The sequence below is a fragment of the Dermacentor andersoni genome, chromosome 11 (genome assembly GCF_023375885.2).
Source record: "Dermacentor andersoni chromosome 11, qqDerAnde1_hic_scaffold, whole genome shotgun sequence".
Classification (NCBI taxonomy): Eukaryota; Metazoa; Arthropoda; class Arachnida; order Ixodida; family Ixodidae; genus Dermacentor; species Dermacentor andersoni.
The window spans coordinates 64,462,823-64,482,125 of NC_092824.1; the positions used below are offsets into that span (position 1 = coordinate 64,462,823).

Sequence of the window (19,303 nt, forward strand, 5' to 3'; positions counted from 1 at the left end):
ACATTTTTTTAGGCCTTTATACAGCCGTGTTTCATCCACGTCTTGATATTCATTATTCATTTAAGAATGAGTCTAGTTGGCCACTTCTGGTCCTTGGCGCAATATACCCCACTCATAATCATTATCATCGAAGATGCGAGACTCGTGAGGAAATACTTAACATCATTTGAAGAAGCAAAATAAAATGCGCGTAGAATACGAAAATTATACATATATTCAACACTTACAATAATAAAGTTTAGAAATGACCTTCAGGCTCAAGCAAAATTATCGTGGTTTGCAACTTGCCTTGACGTTTCTTTTTTGTAGGAAGAAAAGTCTCGATGTTTTCTTTTGTTCTCGTAACCAATATCAATGTGCAATAATTAATGCGATACGCCAAAGAACATAAAAAATTTACGGGCAGGAGTTGTTGGCAACGAGAAAGGGCGCCTTGTACTTGAATGTTTCTGCAGCGGCCACCTGCCGGCACTTCTGAGCTAAGATGTGACCGGAAAAGCACTCCAAGACTTTTTGTGGTCGTTGACGATTTCGATACATTTGATTGTCATATTTCACGACATACTTTGGCGTATAAATTTTGTCTCTGAAAAATAAACACTTTCCTTTTCTTCAGATTGATATTGATACAGTTTGACATTTACCATAAGAAGGGTTTTGAAGAATAATATTACATTTTAATTTTAGGTCATTTGTATAAAAACAAGAAATTACTAAACACCTGCCATCCGCGTAATAACAAGTTTTACTGTTTGGTCAATGTGAATGGCATCGTTTATAGGCTTTTAAAAGCGGCGGCCCAGTATATTTCCCTGAGGCACTCCATATAACATTGGTAAAAACCCCTATTCAATATTTTTCAGGAAAACTGACCGTCTATGGTTAAATGAGTCGAATCCTAGTAATTCAATAGGCTTCCCATGACAATTGGTATGGTAATTCGACGGGATTCAGACTCTAAAGCTTTAGTAAAATCATTAAACAGGCGCAACTGAAAATATTACTTTAAAAATATTTCGGTATTGCTTATTTTATAGTTAATAGAGTTGATTCCGAAGAACGACCCTTTATGAGTCCAAACTGTGATACGGTTAAAATATTTTTAACTTCGAGAAATCATGATATATACGCGAAAAGTACTTTTTTTTCTAGACCCTTAGAAAAAGCTACGACAACGCAAATAGGTAAATATCTGGCTGCATTTATCTTGTCGCCACCTTTAAGTAAAACGTTCACTGTGGTTCTTTTCGTGGATTCGGAAAGAACGCTAGACACAGAAAAATACATTAAAATGTAGCTTATGCCATATGCAAATTTTAAAAAATTTTGTGCAGCTAAAACAAAGGACCTGATATATTGCAAAGGTTGCAATTAACCCAAATGATTTGGCTACAGAAAACCCATAACGTGCGCTTTATTACTAAGAAATATAAAATAGGTGGCTAGTTAACCGAGCATACCGGGAATACCAAACTACAAATCTAGTATACCGATTGAAAATTGGTGAAAGATAAAACGATGGTTTAGCAGTTATTATTACCGCTTCTTATTATGCCAAAAGCGTTAGTTTCACCAGGCATCACACTTATCATGCGTGCCATTTTCTTCAAGCGCAAGCTCGGCTTGACGTGTAGCTCTCTCTCGACACTTCGAAACAGCTGGCAACAGCCAGATATCCACTTTCGAACACTTGTCTCAGAAATTTTACGCTTTGACTAATGTTAGCTTGCCCTTTGAAAAGTGTTAGCTCGAAACTGAATGGTGTGTACTTCTGAGAATACGTTTCAAGGAGTTGCTTCAGTCACCGGTTTGTATCATGTTTCCAGCCTCTTTTCCTCGGTGGCCTTTCTAATAGTAATAAAGAAAAAGATCCGGCAGAATCTATTTCACGATGCATGTTGACGTCAATGCGATGAGCATTGGAGCAGTGCAGTGACACGTACCGTATCGCCATTATTGAAACGCGTCATGCGCGAGGCCTTTTTTTTTTCTTTTTTTGCCATTGAGCAGTGGCAGATACCCAGTTGGCGGGAAAGAGGTTACGCGCGGACAGCCAAGATATACCGTAAGCTAGGCTAAGTTCCTAAAGAACGTTAATCGCAATAAAAGGATACATGGATGGATGGATACAACTTTCTTGTACGTCCGGCGAGGTTTAACGTGACCCGGGCTCAGGTCTCCCACGGGGAACGTCAATGCCCTGCCTCAACGCCGCCTCACGGGCTTGCTGGACTGCCCACGTCTGGTATCCGAGGTCTGAGCTGCACAGAGCGGCGGTCCGACTCGACGACAGGGTCTCCGGAGTAACTGCCATCCCTCCTATAACTATATTGCACTCCCACAGCATGTGTTTGAGTGTTGCTGGTCCTTCCTGGCACAGTTTGCACGTGTCGTCCTGATGCTTATCTAGGAAGCTACGTTTCAGACGGAATGGATTAGGGAAGGTGTTCGTCTGGAGTTGTCTCCAGGCGACGGCCTGCCTCCTGTTCAATTTGGGACTCGGCGGTGGGTATATCCTTCTGGCGTTCAAATATGCACTGGTTATATCGTTGTATTCAGTGAGCCTGTCCCGTTCTGCTCGAGAAGCGTTCGCTATCGTGCGAGAGGCGTTGCCCTGTTCGGCGCGGCGGGTCATGTCTCGCGCCGTCCGGTGCGCCGTCTCCTTTAGGTTCGGGAGCGCGTCGCCTTCCGTGGTGACGTGCGCGGGGAACCACATGATCCTCGAGCTCGCGGTTTTGGATCTGAGCGCAATCGCTACTTCCTCCGCTATTTCCGAGTGTTTGGTGTACACACTGCATGCGGTTCTGATTTTGGACTCTGCGTCTATGACTACGGCGGTATATTTTTGGCCGTTCGGATATTCGGCTGCGTCGACAAAGTGCGCGTTTCTTTCCCTGCCGAATCAACGGAGCAGAGCCTCGGCTCTTGCCTCTCTTCTACCTCGGTAGTAATCAGGGTGCACGTTTCTTGGGATGTTTGCCACCGTAACGCTGTCTCTGATTTTGTTGGTGATTTGCATTTTCTGGCCGTGCTGGTTGTGGTACGTTATGCCGAGCGTGTTCATAATGCACCTTCCCGTCGTGGTGGTCGACAGGCGTTCGAACTGCGAGATGCGTTGTGTTTCGGCTATTTCTTCTAGGGTGTTGTATATGCCCAGCTGAGCCAGGAGCTCGGTGCTCGTCGATTCCGGGAAGCCCAGGGCTATGTTGTACGTTTTCCTTATGAGCGTGTTGATCTTGTTCTTTTCCGCGATGTACCAGTTGTGGTAGGCGGCTACGTAGGCGATGTGGCTGACAACGAATGAGTGGATCAGTCGAATGACGTTTTCTTCCTTCATGCACGCGTGTCTATTAGTTATTCTCTTTATGAGTCTCGTGGCACTGGTGACTTTGCCTTCGATTTTCCTCACGGTTTCGCCATTAGCTCCGGTGGCCTCATTGATAATTCCGAGGATGTTGATCCTCTTACTTTGGGGATTGCGTTTCCCTCTTGGGTGTACAGGCCGACTTCCTCGTACTCCCGGGGTCCTGTGGAGCTCTTTGGTGGCATGCCTCTGCGCGTGGGCCGGTAAAGAAGCAGTTCGGACTTGCTCGGGGAGCATTTGAGGCCCGTTCCTTGTAGGTACTCTTCGACTTTGTGAATGGCCGTTTCTAGTACGTGTTCAATTTGGCCATCACTGCTGCGGTCCGCCCAAATCGTTATATCGTCTGCGTATACAGCGTGGCGGATTCCTTCGATTTCCCGTAGCTTGCTGGGGAGACCCAGCATGACTAAGTTGAAAAGGAGCGGAGATATAACTGAGCCCTGGGGGGTACCTGCACTTCCCTGGGTTAGTTCTTCGTACTCAAGGTCGCCAACCGTCAGGGTGGCTTTGGGATCGTTCAGAAAGTCCCTCACGTAGTTGTAGGCCCTTTCCCCCAGGTTCAGATTAGACACTTGATTAAGGATCGACTCGTGAGCGACGTTGTCGAATGCTTTCTCCAGGTCTAGTCCTAGGATGGCCCTGGTGTTTCTTGTCTTGTCGTCAAGGGTCTGGTCTGGGATCGGAAGCCTATCATGGTGTGCGGGTAGGCTTCCGTCTCTTCTAGATGGCTGTTGATTCGGTTCACGAAGGCGTGTTCCAAGACCTTACCCGCGCACGACGTGAGAGAGATTGGGCGTAGGTTCTCTAAGCTCAACGGCTTTCCGTGCTTGGGTATGAGGATAGCCTTGGACCTCTTCCACTGCTCCGGGATGCGGCCTTCTCTTAAGCACTTGTTCATATCGCCCATGAGTTTGGTGACAGATTTGTCGTCCAGGTTCTTGAGCATTTTGTTTCTAACCCTGTCCGGTCCTGGAGCTGACTTGCCGTTGAGTGCTTTGAGTACCGTTCTGATTTCCGCCTCAGTGAAGTCTTCATCTAACTTGCGACTAGGACTTCCAGTGTACCGGCCGTGCTCGACCGTAGGTCGTTGCGGGAGGTACTTGTCGCAGAGTTTCAAGACTTAAAAAAAATTTTGGTACTGAGTTTGAAATTCGAATTATGTTACGTAATAATAATAGTGATAACAATAGTCTGTCTGTCTGTCTGTCTGTCTGTGTGTGTGTCTGTCTGTCTGTCTGTCTGTGTGTGTGTCTGTCTGTCTGTCTGTCTGTCTGTCTGTCTGTCTGTCTGTCTGTCTGTCTGTCTGTCTGTCTGTCTGTCTGTCTGTCTGTCTGTCTGTCTGTCTGTCTGTCTGTCTGTCTGTCTGTCCGTCCGTCCGTCCGTCCGTCCGTCCGTCCGTCCGTCCGTCCGTCCGTCCGTCCGTTACTCGACTCGACTATAAAGAATGTAAATGTATAGCTTTCTGAACAGATGTATATCGCCAGAAAATTAAAACCTCGTACCAACCACGCTTACATATTATTCGGCCTGTAAAAGCAAGACTCGTTCTCGTACCGGAGGAGTGGGCGGGAGAAGGAAAAGATGACCTGAGAAGACAAGAAAATGCTACAATTGTAGACACGACAGCGGTTGCGGGAAAACGGAAAGTACGGCACGGAACATTTCTGCCATTTCTGAGCAAAAACAGCATGCAGATTTGTCAAGCAGACAACTGACACAAGGTGTGCCGACGCAAAGCCGCATTGAAGCACTGGAGAGTCTAGGCGACACTATGCGGAAGCGGTCGCACGACAAATGAACACTTCTGTTCCCACGGTGGCTTTGCGGCTATGACATCGCTCGCAGTCGCGCATTCGACCCCGGCCACGGCAGCCGCATTTAGACGGGAAAGAATTACAAATGACGCTCGCGTACTTAGGCTTAAGGTGCTCGTTAAAGAACCACAGAGGGTCAAGATCAATCCGGAGTCCGCCACTACGGCACGTGTTATAATCCGATTGTGGTTTTGGTATGTGCAGCGCCATAATTCACTTGAAGTTCGCACTTCTGCCACGAAATCGACGTGCCATGTGATGCAATGATAATGCTCAACCCTCTCAGAGATAATGAACCAGTGGCGCACAACAACGCCTCAAGCAAACACGTCTCCCTATGTGTTCTGTGTCCTACGCAAAGAGCAGTGCTGAACGCAAGGTAACTTTTAACATCAACTCGCCCCTCTCCTGTTGGACTAAGCCTTTAAGAGATTAAACACTCGCCCTCATTGTCACCGCTAATTATCGTCATTCAAAAGCAAACAGCACAGGAAGCTTAGCTTGCATCGATTCGCACAGTGCGTGGGATCCGCATAATTTTAGCGCTTTGTTTCTCAGTGTACCGAGTAAACCGAAGTGTTTCGAGCGGCCAGTCGCGCGGCAGTTGAACTCCACATCCACATTTAGTTAGATGCATCAACAGCTCAGCGATGCGTGAAAAGGCCTTGAAGAAGCGCCTGCAGAAGGCACACATGCCCAGGAATCTACGCACTGCCTTCCTGTCGATGGGCTGCTGTTACTTCGACATGGCAGCTGTCTTCTGCGGGTCCGGGCGGACTCCAAATTCGCTGATTACGTGGCCCCGGAACAGAAGCTCGTCGTAAGCGAAGCGGCACTTTTCCGGAATCGAGAAACATGACAAGAAGACGTTTCAAATTACTTTTATCGAACAGTCGACGTCAAAATTTATGAACTAAGGAATGTTAGAAAACAAAATTTCTGAGCACATTGTGACCGTAGCCAGTAATATCCTACAACAATGTTCGCTTTTACTGGATGGATGGATGGAATAACTTTACTGAAAGGTCCAGCGAGCTACGGGGTGCAAGACCCCATAGAGCGTGCTACTTCCACGTAGGACCAGGAGTTGTAACTTTCTGGCCGCATCGTGGGCTCGCTGGACGGCCCAGTGCTGCTCCGCCAGGCCCGTGCTGCGTAATGCTTCTTGTAGCCTGGTGGAGTCTTGATTTTTGTTTGCGTGGGTCCGACCGCACAGCCAGAGCAAGTGATATACGTCTAGTGTGCTAAGGCAATTTCGGCAATATGATGTTGTGTGTAGGTCAGGGATGTAGTGATGTAGTCTGTTCTGCGTGGGGTACGTGTTGGTTTGAAGCATTCTTAACGTGAGGGCTTGAGGCCTGGTGAGCTTATTGTGAGGTATGCTGTATATTCTGCGGTCTAGATAAAAGTGCTTTGTGATTTCGTATGTGGAGGGAGGGTCCCGATCCTCGCTGGGATGGTCACGACCAGAATGGGTGGCGTCGCGGAGGGTTAGGTCTCGCGCGCTCCTGTGAGCCATCTCACTTAGATTGGGAGTGGCGTCCTCGATCTCTCCGAGGTGTGCCGGGAACCAGCAGAGGGTGTGATGCTGCTGCGGCGCGGATGTACTGACTATCTGTAGTGCTTGTGTTGCAACGGCTCCTTTCTGAGATATTTTGACGGCCGAGCGTAAATAGGTGTATACGTGGGTGGTGGTCGTGTCTGTGAGCAAGAGTGCGATGGCGACCTGCTGTTCTGCTCTCTCGGACCTGTGGGCCTTGACTGTGAGAGCGTTTGTGACTTGACCTTGCTTATTGACCGTGCTGGCAGCGGTCGTTCTGAACGGGTACTGTGCCGCGTCTACGAAACAGGCTACGATAACATGTGAAATGCAGTGGGGCTGTGCTAACTCTACCTACCTATCTAGCGCAACGCTGTTTACAATGTCCAAAATGAACACAACAAGGGGTCACACATTTTTTTCTGGTCTACGACACCATCTGGCTTTTCTTTATTCCCGCGCACAGCGCGAAGTCCAACCGGGAGACAGCGCGACTCCATCCGGCTCGCAACGCCGTTGCGCTCCAATCATGAGACGTTATCACCCTGGGGGTCGAGCACGGCTGATGGAACCGCTTGTGTTCATTGGAGAAGCCATCGAAACCTAAACGACTCACTTGAGCTCTCTCCGCAACGATGGCGGTCAGGTAGATGTCTTCGAGAGGGAAGAAGCACTCGTCGTGCGTGAGCTCCTCTAGTGCGGCAATACTGTCACCAGATATTAGGTATCCGGTCCCCGAGAGGAATGGGGGATATGTATCTGGCGCGTATTCTTTCCTAGACACATACCACTTGGAGGATACGTTGCGATGGGGTTGATGATCGCGATACAGATGACCCCACATTGTGCGTTTGACTCCCTCCAAACCGTTGACGACGACGGCGAGGTCCCATACGCTGACCAGCATGTCGTCGTCGGTCTTCAGCACAAAATTAACCCCCGAGCACCTTTCCCGAGCCCAGCGGATCAGCATCACAGTCTTGCAGGTGAGGTTCCTGTAGGTGTCGAGAAAGTCTCCCTGAACGATATCATCGTAAAGGCCTTGTTCTGCGAATACCTTGCGCTGTACTTCCTGGTCCAGTGTCTTTCCCAGCAGGAAGATGACAACGAAGTCCATTTTGAGGGCCGTGCCGCCCCACGTATCCCGGATCGCTGCTCGAGCCTCGAAGTGGTCCGTCGTTGAAACAACACCGATAAGCACCGATGTTCGTTTAGCAGCCCGTTCACAAAATTTTGCCGCCTGTGTTACGTACTTGAAGCTAGGCATCGTATTTCCAGGACCGCAATGCGTCGACGAGGAAGATCGTTTAGTCTGATAACGGGCATACTTGTAGTGTATGGTGACAAAACCAACGGAGAGCGCTGAGAGTATAGAAAGCGTACGAGCTACATGGATACCTTTCATGTTGAGGTTAGGAATTAAAATCGCCAAGGGAAAAGTCAGTTTCACATACCGTTTCTGTTGCACCTGTGACGTCGCTAACATGTGGCGACAGCGTTTTGTATTTTTATTGCTTGTTTGTTTCGCCTTTTCAGCTGTTTATTGCTTAAGCGTCGGTCGTAGGACAGGTGCGTCATTTTTCTCGTTATGTTCTTCCTTGTGCTAGCAAGTGGTTTGAACTAGCCTTCTTGTCTAGCCTCATTGAAGAAATATTTTAAGTGTTCTTGGGCGTGCACTATGACATTTGGAGGGCTTGCTTCAGCAAGAGCCCTGCTCGAGCTACAGTTTTTGTTCACGCACAAAGGGCAAGATGCCTGTCTAGAACAGGCGACGTTCTTTCACGCGACGGCGCGGGCGACATCTAGCGATAACACGTGGTTTAAGGGTGGCTGCATGTGACATTACGCTGTTAGTTTTCTGAAATGCCTTGCCTCGCTTTGCCAGTAGCCGCGTGCTTTCGCGGCCGATGTCGGCGTCAGATGCACCGTATGTTGTGTCGTGCACGTAAGTAAAAGAGGAGATTACGTGAATGGGCGCGCGCTATGAATGTTTCGTGCGTGGCTTTTATATATCATTATCCTCAGGGTAAGTTGCTGAAAATTCTATATTATACAAGGGTGTTTCAGCAAACATTTTCAAAAATTTTGAACGTTGCTTATGGCAGATAGTACAGTTCTGGTTCATGAGCTGGTCTACTCGAAGAGGCGGACAGTACTTGCACAAAAAATTGAAATGTATTATCGACTAAGAAAACATTCACCAATAAAGTGTTTAACTAATGACCTTATGGCCCATATTGCAATTTACGAATTCTGGCCGTGGAGTGCACAAGGCGGATCCACTTGGAATGAATTCTCAGGATGACACCAGTTTCGAGATATTAATTCCCGAACTTTGCGGATAAATGCATTGGCGTTCCAGTTACTTTTGTGCTTCAATGCATGAAACGAAGTTTTGTTAAGAGCGCTCGGACGAGTCTGCATGAAGCCAGTTTACCGCGCGCACGTCACTGAAGAGGCCGCTCTCATTGGTCTCCGTCGTTCGCGGCTCGCGCCTTTCATCTGCTGCTCCGCGGTCGCTATTTCATCTCTCGCTTTTGTGCTCGTTCGCTTGGTTACAGGGGACGCCGCCGCCGCTCGCTGCAGGAACGGGCCATCAAGAGCTGTGCTCTAAAACAAAACAGCGAGGCATCGACTCGTGCGCAGCCCTGTTTCTGTGCACGCTAGTCATATGCGGCTTGCTTGTTTCGCGGGCGCGAGTGCTCAAGTGCGGCTGATTCACGTGCACGAAAGACACAGGACACGGAAACCGTTACGTTACGTCTTCTTAGTCAAGTCTCGTTACACTTGCCCTAACGGAACAATCGCTGCGCAAGTTACGAAGTCGACACGCGCACCCGATGGCTTTCAGCTCACCTTTATTTTGTATCCAAAATGCACGAAAGCGCCGTGACCTCCGCGAGCTTTCCTTCCGGAAAGCGAACCGAGTAGACAAAAAAATTCCGTATGGCCGTAAGCAGCTCTGCTACCCAAGCACGCATCGTAGGAAGGCAGAACGCGCGTTATTGCGTAGTTTACGGCAGCAGAACAAATACCCGCATGAGTGAACATGCTGGGCACCAAGTCGTTTTTGCATGTGAAGCCATTACCGAATGTCGTTCTTTCAGGCGCCGTGGAAAACTAGTGCGGCGTATGCACACTACTTGAACACAAGCTTCCCTCGTGTCTCCGGGTACGTCGCAGGGCTGTTGCATCAGCCGCGTCCTTTCTCGCTGGATGTTGGTGTAGACAACGAAGGTCAGTGCCGCCGGACTTGTGTCCCGTCGTTCTTTATTGCGTCCGTGTCCTCTATGCGCAAGGCTGCACATACTTGTCGCATACATCATCATCATCATCATCATCATCATCATCATCATCATCATCATAATCGTCGTCGTCGTCGTCATCGTCATCATCATCATCATCATCATCATCATCCTATATTGTGTCCACTGCAGGACGAAGGCCTCTCCCTGCGATCTCCATTTGCCCCTCTCCTGTGGCAATCGATTCCAACTTGCGCCTGCGAATTTCTTAATTTCACCACCCCGCCTAGTCTTCTGCCATTCTCAACTGCGCTTCCCTTCTCTTGGCACCGATTCTGTAACGCTAACGGGCCACCGATTATATAACCTACGCATTACATGGCCTGGCCATCTCTATTTCTTTCTTTTCATGTCAATTGCAATGTCGGCCTTCCATGTTTGCTCTCTGATGCACACCACTCTCTTCCTGTCCCTTAACGTTACGGCTAACATTCTTCGTTCCATGTCAGTAAGTTTCTGCCCCATAGGTCAACACCAGTAGGACGCATTGATTGTACACCTTTCGTTTCAATGGTAATGGTAAGCTCCCAGTCAGGATCTGACAATGTCTGCCGAGTGCGCGCCAACCCATTTTTATTCTTCTGTAAGTTTCCTTCCCATGATCAGGGTCCCCTGTGAGTAATTGACCTAGGTTCTCCTTCAGAGTCTGGAGGCTGATTGGCGATCCTGAACTCTTGTTTCCTTGCCAGGCTGTTGATCATTAACTATATTTGTTTTCTGATAATGATCAATAACCTGTCATACCAATATCATGGCGTACCAACAGGCCCAAATAGATATGTTAAGGACAAAAGAATTTTGTACATCCCGCTTCTCAGAAGATGCAGAAAACAAACAGCTCAGCAGATGCGTTAGGAACATGTCTAAAACACCAGAACAGGTGAACATGCACCGCAAGTCCAGCCATTTTCTCCCTTGTCCCGCAGTCTTCGCCAGAAGGAAGCACCTGGTGTCGAGAGTAGCGCCGCGGCTGACACTCGCACTACGAGGCTTTACAAAAATCTGGTCTGTATATACAACGATTTATTATCCGCACTTTTCCGCCCTCTTTTTACCTCTCATTAACATCGCTTGTACAGGTAACGAGGTAGTGGAAATTATTCGCGAAATGTATATTTCTCCTTATTGATAGGCATTCCTTTATAAGCTTCTCTTTGAAACCTTGCGGTTAAATCGTGCTTGCAAATAAAAGGTATTTTCGTTGCTTCAGCTAAATAGCCGCTTATGGTGTGTACTGGAGACGATAGAACGTTATTTTTATTACGTGCAACGGCGCCATCCTGGTTTCGGATATATTTCGCATAACTCTAAAAAAGAACTTCAGCATGAATCTCCGCATTGTGCGATACCAGTGGCCAGCTCCTTGCGATGAAGTACTGTTTGATTTGTTTTTTTTTTAAATATAATGTACAGTTTGTGGAAAAGCGGTGTGTCAGGCCGTAACACAGAACGGACTATTTCTTCGAGAGTGCTTTTTGTTCTAATGATTATTCGTCTAAAGGATGTTAACGATGAATCCATCTAACAATGTTTAGGATGATTGTGGCACTTCACCAGGACTGGTACCCCATCTTGGTGAGGTGTTCATTCTTATTAACCTTCTAGTAAAACATCTTGTTCTGGTGAACTCCCAGGTAATCTGAAAAGCGTGTTTTATTGCTGTCATTGAGTGTGTGCTTTGGGCCTGTGACAGTGAATGTCACTAGTGTGCATATGTGGTTATTGCACTATCGCGTCATAGTGTCTGTAATTCTTAGGGTCGATAGTTTTCTTATAAGAGAACATATTACTTAGTCATGAGAATATGCGCACGTTAATAAATAACATGAATGAGAAAAAAAGAAGTTGCTCGATAGTTCAGCGGTTAGCGCGCTCGACTCCCAAATGCACAGTGGTTCATGGCATTGGTTTTATATCCTAGTAGAGGTGGTTGTGTAGAAGTTTTATTTATCTTCACGCCGTGGTTAAGTTTCTAGTACTTAACTACTGTTACATAAAACACCGGACTGACTTCAGCCGCGAGATTAGAATCGTCCCCTTTAGAACAGAATTAGAAGCGTCCCCTTTGGAACAGGGCGGTGGGTTGCGCCACCAAGCTCTTGCCAATGTCCTACTGCCAATGTCCTACCTAAGAAAAAAAAAAATGCTATGAACTCCCACAACCAAATTTTCTGACCTCTTATTGTGAACTTTGTTTTTGTACGTGTCCGTATTTTTGTCGTTTCTCTACTTCCACCAATCTTCCGATCACCTCTTACTGATCTCTATTGCGAACATGTTTACTTTTCCCCTGTTCCATAGAGTTTCCTACAAGAAATACTAGAGGGAACTCTGGCGCTAGTGTCTACGGGAGCTGCAATGGGAGCGGTTGTCTCAGCATGGGAGTTATGGGGGAAGTACATGGATTTGCCTAAACTTCGTCCTTTTGGCTTCAAACGGCATTGTGACTTTGTTAACTCGTCATTTTCAACAGTATATTCCGGAATAAATAATTAAATAAACATAAATAAAATTGCCCGATGGCAGGATTCGAACACAGGGACTCTAGCACAGAAGCCTCATATTGAAACCATTAAGCCACGGACGTACGTATCGATAAGCGAATGAAACGCCCTTATGAATTTATCGCGGGTGTGCCAGTGCCTTGAGACGCTTGGCGCGTTTCGATTTGGCCACCTGGACAAGCTCAATCGTTGCAATTAATAGAAACTGTACGCGTTCCCGGCGTCTTCTGCATTTCGAAGAATATAAATTGCGCCGGAATATACGACAATAATATTTATATAGCGTAATATACAAAGCCACAAGAACGTCTGAATCCACAAGCACGAAGATCAGACAAATCCATGTACTTCCCATCATTCCCATGGTAGGACAACGACTGCAGCGCCAGAGTTCCCTCTAGTAATTTTGTAGGAAACTCTATGCCCTGGGGCCGAATCTTATAACGGTTCGGAATACGAACCGTTCGCTTCGCCGCTTACGTCACTAGATGTGCCACTCCCAAGCCGGCGGTGGAAGAAGGGGAGGACGCGACCAATAGATGAGAGGGTGCCACCTCTGAAGTGTACGTCATTATATGACGAGCTAATCGAGGAATTGCAGAATGTTTCTGCTTGCTAAATAAATGTAAAATATAAATTAAATATTATACGCCAAGTTCTGAAGTATAAACGTGTGGTGCCGGGCGTTTACGCAATGCAGACGTAATTTATTAATGTCATTTTTTTTCATTCTCAGCCGACAGGCGGTATCGCAAGCGTAAATGAGTTGGCAGAGCGCAGCGCTTTGTCGTCTGCTACCAGGAGCTCGCACGATGCACGCAACAGGAACGTACTGCCGGCACTTCTCAAGTAGCGAGCGCGACAAAACCATGAACTGGTTCTTAGGGACACCTTTACTAGCCGACTATATCAATTTTCCATCTTTTTTCGACCTTCGTCATCGGCTCGGACATGACTCGCTCGCCGCCGCGCTGCCGCTGTCCCTGCGATAAGCCCCACGGCGCGTCGCGTGATAAAAGCAATGGAACTTGAAATAGAACATTACGATACACGGGCCCTGCATTGCCTGCGCGAAGTCAAATCGAAGAGTGTGGTGCTGACGGTGCGCGCTGTGCCGTAAAATTGAGTAAGTGCGGCACTCCCGAACCAGAGAAAAAAAAGGCAGCCAAATAAGAGATCTCCACAATATCTTCCCGTCCTGACTGTATAGTTTTATCAGCCGAACGAAGGAAGTGCTGAACGAGCCTAGGTTGAACCCTCCTGACTGCTGAACGGCGATCTGCGAGCTATTCACGCTGGCGATAGCACTGAGAATTCGATCTCACCATGCAAATATCTCCTTGGCATTGGCTTTGAAGCTGAGGTCACGGGAAAGCTGACCCAGCCCTTCAACCGGCCAACACAGTAATTGCGAGAGCAACTTTGTGGACAGTGTCAGCAGCAGAGATCTAGGTCATTCCGATGAATACTTCACGTCCGACCTACCTCTGGGAGCTGCAGGCCGGTGGCGATGAACCGCAGCGCGCAATATTCCTTCCTCTGCGTGAAATGGCCATTCGTACGCTTGCACCTGAGTCCCCTCCATTTGATAGCGTAGCCTGCAAAAGGTTTACTTAGAAAGCCAGCAAGGGCGGTGCAACTCATTATCCGTCACTTCTTCGAACGTGTATCGCGCTTCCAGCCGTGGTCGACACCGAAAGAGGAACGCCAAGCAGACGACGAAGGCAAGTAATAGCCTCCGAAGCAACCAACGCACGCGCGCGCAACGCCCGCGTGTCTCCGGGGTCGCGCGACCGGCGCGCGCGGCCAGGGTCACAAGCCAAAGCCAAGCCACAGCAACGGAACCCAAAACCACGGAGCAAGAAATATTTAGGAGTGGAAACTCCGCTGTTTGCGGCGACCAGTAAAGGTCACAAGCCCGCGGATATGTTTTCATGCTGGCGGCACCTGGCGGCATGGGAAGAAATTACCGCCGTTTCGGTTGCCAGGGCAACCGGTTGAGCGTGTTGCTCCCGTTCGGCCGCGCGCGCCTGACTTCTACCACGGAGTGGCCGGAGCTGCCGGAGCCGCCGAGCCGCCTGCCGGGCGCTGCTTTTTTTTTTTTTTTCGCTGCGGCTTCTACGACGCGCCGCATGGTGCCGCCACTGTATACGGTAGCGTCGGCGCATGCAACAATTGTGACTTTATCTGATCGCCCGCGCCCGCTCGCGCTGACGGGAGTTTCACCTCCTATATGTCTTACTCCGTGCCCAAAACGGACTACCCCTTCGCCGGTTCCTACGACCGGTTCGCTTTGAAGATGATTGACAGATGCGTGACGTATTCAAAAATTGTGATACCGCCCCGCTGCCTCTGACGACCTGTGACGTATTCAAAATTTTGGCCAATCAGGTGAGGCCAAAGGAACGGTTCCCCAACCGAACCGTTATAAGATTCGGCCCCTGTTCTCGCTGAACCCAAGAGCTACAAGAGGGAGCGGGGATAAGGAACGCCACCTAGAGTGGCGTTGGGAGAAGTGCGCGCGCCAGGAGAGGAGGGGGAAAGAGGGTACCTTGGTGCGCGTTTCGTCTTGTATTCTTGTACTGTCGATGCGCGGCGCGAAGTTAGAGTCGTGTTTTGCTCTGGCGGCATCGCCAGCGTCGCACGCTTGTGTCGGCTATCGTATTTGCTGGCTCAAGAGACGAGAACGAGCGTCGCGCTGGTTTTGCTGGTTGAAGTTTACTCGCCGTCTTAAAATACTAAGCAACAGGAAAACGACAAAGCACGTCTTGGGCCTCTAATAAGCTGGAACCGCATGGCGTGTTTTTCGCGAGCGAAAAGCGCGACGCTCGGCAAACGCCCGCGTTGCCGCAGACGCGCGAGCCCGTACTGTACCCGTACGAAAAAAAGGAGCGGCGTCATCGCGCCGCATTTTCCGGGTTGTCAGACAGCCTAACTCCCAACGACACAAATTGTCTTTTTTACTACATATATGCCCTTAAACTTACAGAACATTACAATTAAAACAGTCCTCCGGTAATTAGACAGCGAAATTTATTCCAAAGTGTATTTATCAAGCTCCATTTCAAACAGCAAGATTGAAGAATTGTGTGTGAAACTGCGACTCTGTACCTTCCGCATCGCTTTCGCACATAGAGTTTCTCACTACATTACCTAGAGGGAAATCTGGCGCTGCTGCGCTGTGGTATGCATGGGAATGCCGGTATATTGTGGATTCGGATTGGCATCGTTCTCGTAGAGACAGAACACCTTGAAGACCCGCTTGGCAAGTACCGTTCAGTCTGTCACAGTGATTCATTTTCTACTAGAACAGCACGTGAAAAGCTGTTTTAGCTTTATTATTACGCGAAAACATGTTTTATTTAACTATGAGAACTTGTTATTGTGTGTACAACTACATGTTACGTAAAAAGTATCAGCGGGCCGCTAAAGTTGGAGGACAGACGACAAGGTTCGCGCTCGCTTTGAAACAGTTGGTCGTCTGTTCTTGCTTTTCTTCGCTTGGTCATGCATCGTGGGTGAGTAAAGATGTAATATGCATGAATGGAAACATTTTATGAAGATTTTACTTTGATAACGCGTTATTTGCGTAGCCATATCCACGTTTTAGACGAAGCCTCTTAGAACACCAGCCAACACGAGCCTCGCAGACACATATACCGTCATTCCCATGACGGCACGGTGCCCCCTTAAGAAACTCCCATAGACGGTGGCGCCAGATTACCCTCTAGGTGTTATAGTGAGAAACGCTATGCTTTCGCACGTGTTTCCTTCATAGAGTTACTATACCGACTCTAGAGGACAAGCTACCCATAGGGCCCATGCATTGAAATCGGGAACCGCAAAAGCGCCGCCATGCTGCTACGCGCCGAGGTTGCCAGCTCCTGAGACGCTTGCTAGACTTGGTGACAGTAGTCAGTTTTAATCCGGCAACCGTAGCAGCGTAGCAGCATGGCGTCTCCCTTGTAGTGTCGTGATGTGTGCGTGCAGCCGTGTGTTTGGGCTTTATAAGTTGGTTCTTTACTCTATGTTGCGGGACGGTGTGGGTGTTGTCCATGTTGGCCGTACATGTGGCAGTTATGCAACCGAGGGATGATCCTGTTGAAGTTTCCGGCGGTATGCGGTTTTCAGCGGTCACGCCTGTTGCAGGAGTGTCACTCGACGAGGTTACGAGCTCGAAGCTGCGGTCAGATTCCTCGTTGGCGTTCCGTAATTCTCTTCGCACGGGCGCGGTATGTTGCAAAAGCCGCTTTCGCGATCTATCGTCGCGACGCTAGATCGGGTTCTTTTATTATTATAAGTACTGATCTAGCTGTAGGGCACATGCAACCGACAAACGGAAGTCTCAGGAGAGCACCTGAGATTATAATAAAGCAGGCGGCGCAGGAACTCCAGGGCACCCAAGGGGCAGTGGGGCATTTGAAGTGGTAGCCAAAAATATAAAGGATCATCCTTGTCTGCATGAAGGCTTTCAATTTTTAAATGCAGTGGTAACTATCACTATTAGTGCAAGGCCCCCCACATCTATGCGGCAAGTGCCATAGCTCGAAACTGAATTTTTTCCTTTAGTGTTTCACAAGGCGTCTGATATGTCCATATTAGATGTGATCCCGGTGTGGAGAGAGCATCATTAAATTGTTTTTTTTTATATTTGCGTGTCTTGTTTTTTGGTTTATTTCTGAATTTATCAAGCAGAAGTCTCATGATGCTAAAGTGACTTATGTAAAGGCAATCAGCTTTTGTTTTGCAGAAAAACAACGCATTTCCTGACCCATTGTTTGACATCCCCTCAGTCGCATAATTTTGCAGAGTATTCTAGCTATATTGACTTGCTTGACACTAAAGAGTCTTGCATTTTCAAATACGACTCTTTCCTTAAAATCATTCGACACTTCTAATAATTTCTGTACCTTGGGCTTCTGATACTCTGCTTTCACCATTTTTGCTTGTTTCTGACTAGAAATGTCTTCTTTAATTTAGAGCTTAAATTTTACTTTTGGAACACACGGAAGGGCTTGCCATTGCATATCTGCATAAAAGGGAAACATGTTTCGTTAAGCATTTGCAAAATCCAATTGAAGATTGATGAATGCAGCTTGCAGCGTGATATGGCTGAATGAGCCATACAATTAAGTAACTCATCTCACTTGCTAAATTAGAACACATATTAGTGTGATGTACATGATACTTTACACTAATGTGGTGGGTTCTCTTGTTTATACAGCAAAATAATCGTAGTGCGAGAAAAAAATTCTTTTTGCGTACCCCTTGTACACACCGATTTAAGGAAAATGAGCTGGAGCTGTCCACATGATCTACTTATTTTACCTGAGAGTATGGTCAACAAAATGTGTCCCAGCCGCATAGTAGTATTTGAGATTATGTCAGTATTGCATATGTGCCTGTTGTCTAAAATAATTGAAATTTGAAAATGCTCGCAGGGATCTCATGTGCATATCTGCAGTTTATAGATACATGTAAAAGACTCGGCATCAAGTGCAAGTGAACGGTCCCACAGGCCCGGAGTCGATCATGCAAATAGATTCGCTGCACAAATTTGTGACCAGAAAAGATATTCCACATGAAATGGCATGCAAGGAAGTGTTGAAAATATTGCACAGTTAATAAAACGCCTACGCTATTAAAATGTGGGTTGATGCACTCGTTATGCAAAACGGAGGTGAGGCGTGCAGACAGGACACAAGAGTAGAGCATTTACAAGAAAACAGCCCGAGCGCTGCCCACTTCTCTACTTTTGTGTCCTGTCTGCACGCCTCACCTCTGTTTTGCATAATGAATCCTTACCAACTAGCTCAGATTTCTGTCGTTCTAAGTCTCGATGCACTCGATTTCGTCCGCATTAGGCACTCGCCTCTTGATTACTTCGTGGCACAGAAATACTCGGCATCAGGCTGTTTTTCTGCTGTGGCCTTTGTAAAAGCATGATTGTTCAAAGTGCAACAATTAAACAGATTCTTTGAGTTGCTTGTGGCTTCGCCAGTACAATTCCGGTGCGCTGGTCCGCCTGTCCAGCAAATTACTACTGAATGGAAACCTGCAAATAAAAACACCGCTCCGCATGTAGAAAAATGCTCTACTGTGACGCTTCTCAAACGATTGTGATGCACCACAAGAGCTGCCTACTCGCGTGATATTCTCAACAAGGCGATACATTCGTTTACTTACATGTGAAGGTATATGCCAGAGCACTTCGGGGCTTCGGTGGCACATAAGGCACGAGTGTGCCATAGTGGCCATAGCGTCCGATGTCGACGCGCGATCGCATGTCAAACCTAAACTGTACGAAACTACTACGCATCCAAAAAACAGATTCGAAACCGAAATTCGCGTCATCCTTTATTGCATGAATGCGTACATCGTGATTTACATAAGTCACGGACTTATCGATCGCTTTGTGTAAACTTAATATTAACGCACCACCTTCATAAAGCCATCAGGTATGCGTTTTTAGATGACAAAGCATAAGGTGACCTGTACTTGTTTTCAGCTCTTTCAATAGTAATTGCGCTGGCCACATTGACCAGTAGCAACAGGGCGGCGCCCTAGAGGTTCCCACTTTTCTGGCCCAGCTTTTCCTCTAGAGTTGTTCTACTAACTCTATGGTTTCCTTCGACGCGCGCGCCAGTTCTGCCGAGGCAAAACAATGACAAAGAGGTTCCGTCGAGATGCGTAAAGCCCCTTAAACTTCGTAATATAGCGACACTCTCCTCCTCGTTTCTCCTCTCTTTCACGCTTCCTCCTCGACCGTAGCGCCG

The 19,303-nt window shown here is 47.7% G+C and overlaps 1 protein-coding gene and 1 long non-coding RNA gene across 2 annotated transcripts in view; one reads left to right on the top strand and one right to left on the bottom strand.

The window, feature by feature from the left end:
- Nucleotides 1–19,303, top strand: part of LOC140214256 (uncharacterized) — a 100,859-nt gene that overhangs the window by 46,165 nt on the left and 35,391 nt on the right. The window lies entirely within an intron of this gene.
- Nucleotides 5,915–7,985, bottom strand: LOC140214153 (beta-1,3-galactosyltransferase 1-like). The gene is made up of 2 exons (XM_072285510.1): nucleotides 7,335–7,985; nucleotides 5,915–6,013 (listed from the first exon to the last, which is right to left on the bottom strand). Exons 1-2 carry the CDS (start codon nucleotides 7,983–7,985, stop codon nucleotides 5,915–5,917), a joined length of 750 nt encoding a protein of 249 aa, XP_072141611.1.

Bases quoted from the DNA above. Each gene is read 5' to 3' on its own strand.
- LOC140214153 (XM_072285510.1), bottom strand. From the start codon at position 7,985: ATGCCTAGCTTCAAGTACGTAACACAGGCGGCAAAATTTTGTGAACGG. The intron at 6,014-7,334 runs GTGAGTCGTTTA...ATTCCGGAAAAG, and splicing joins TCGTTGCGGAGAGAGCTCAA to TGCCGCTTCGCTTACGACGA.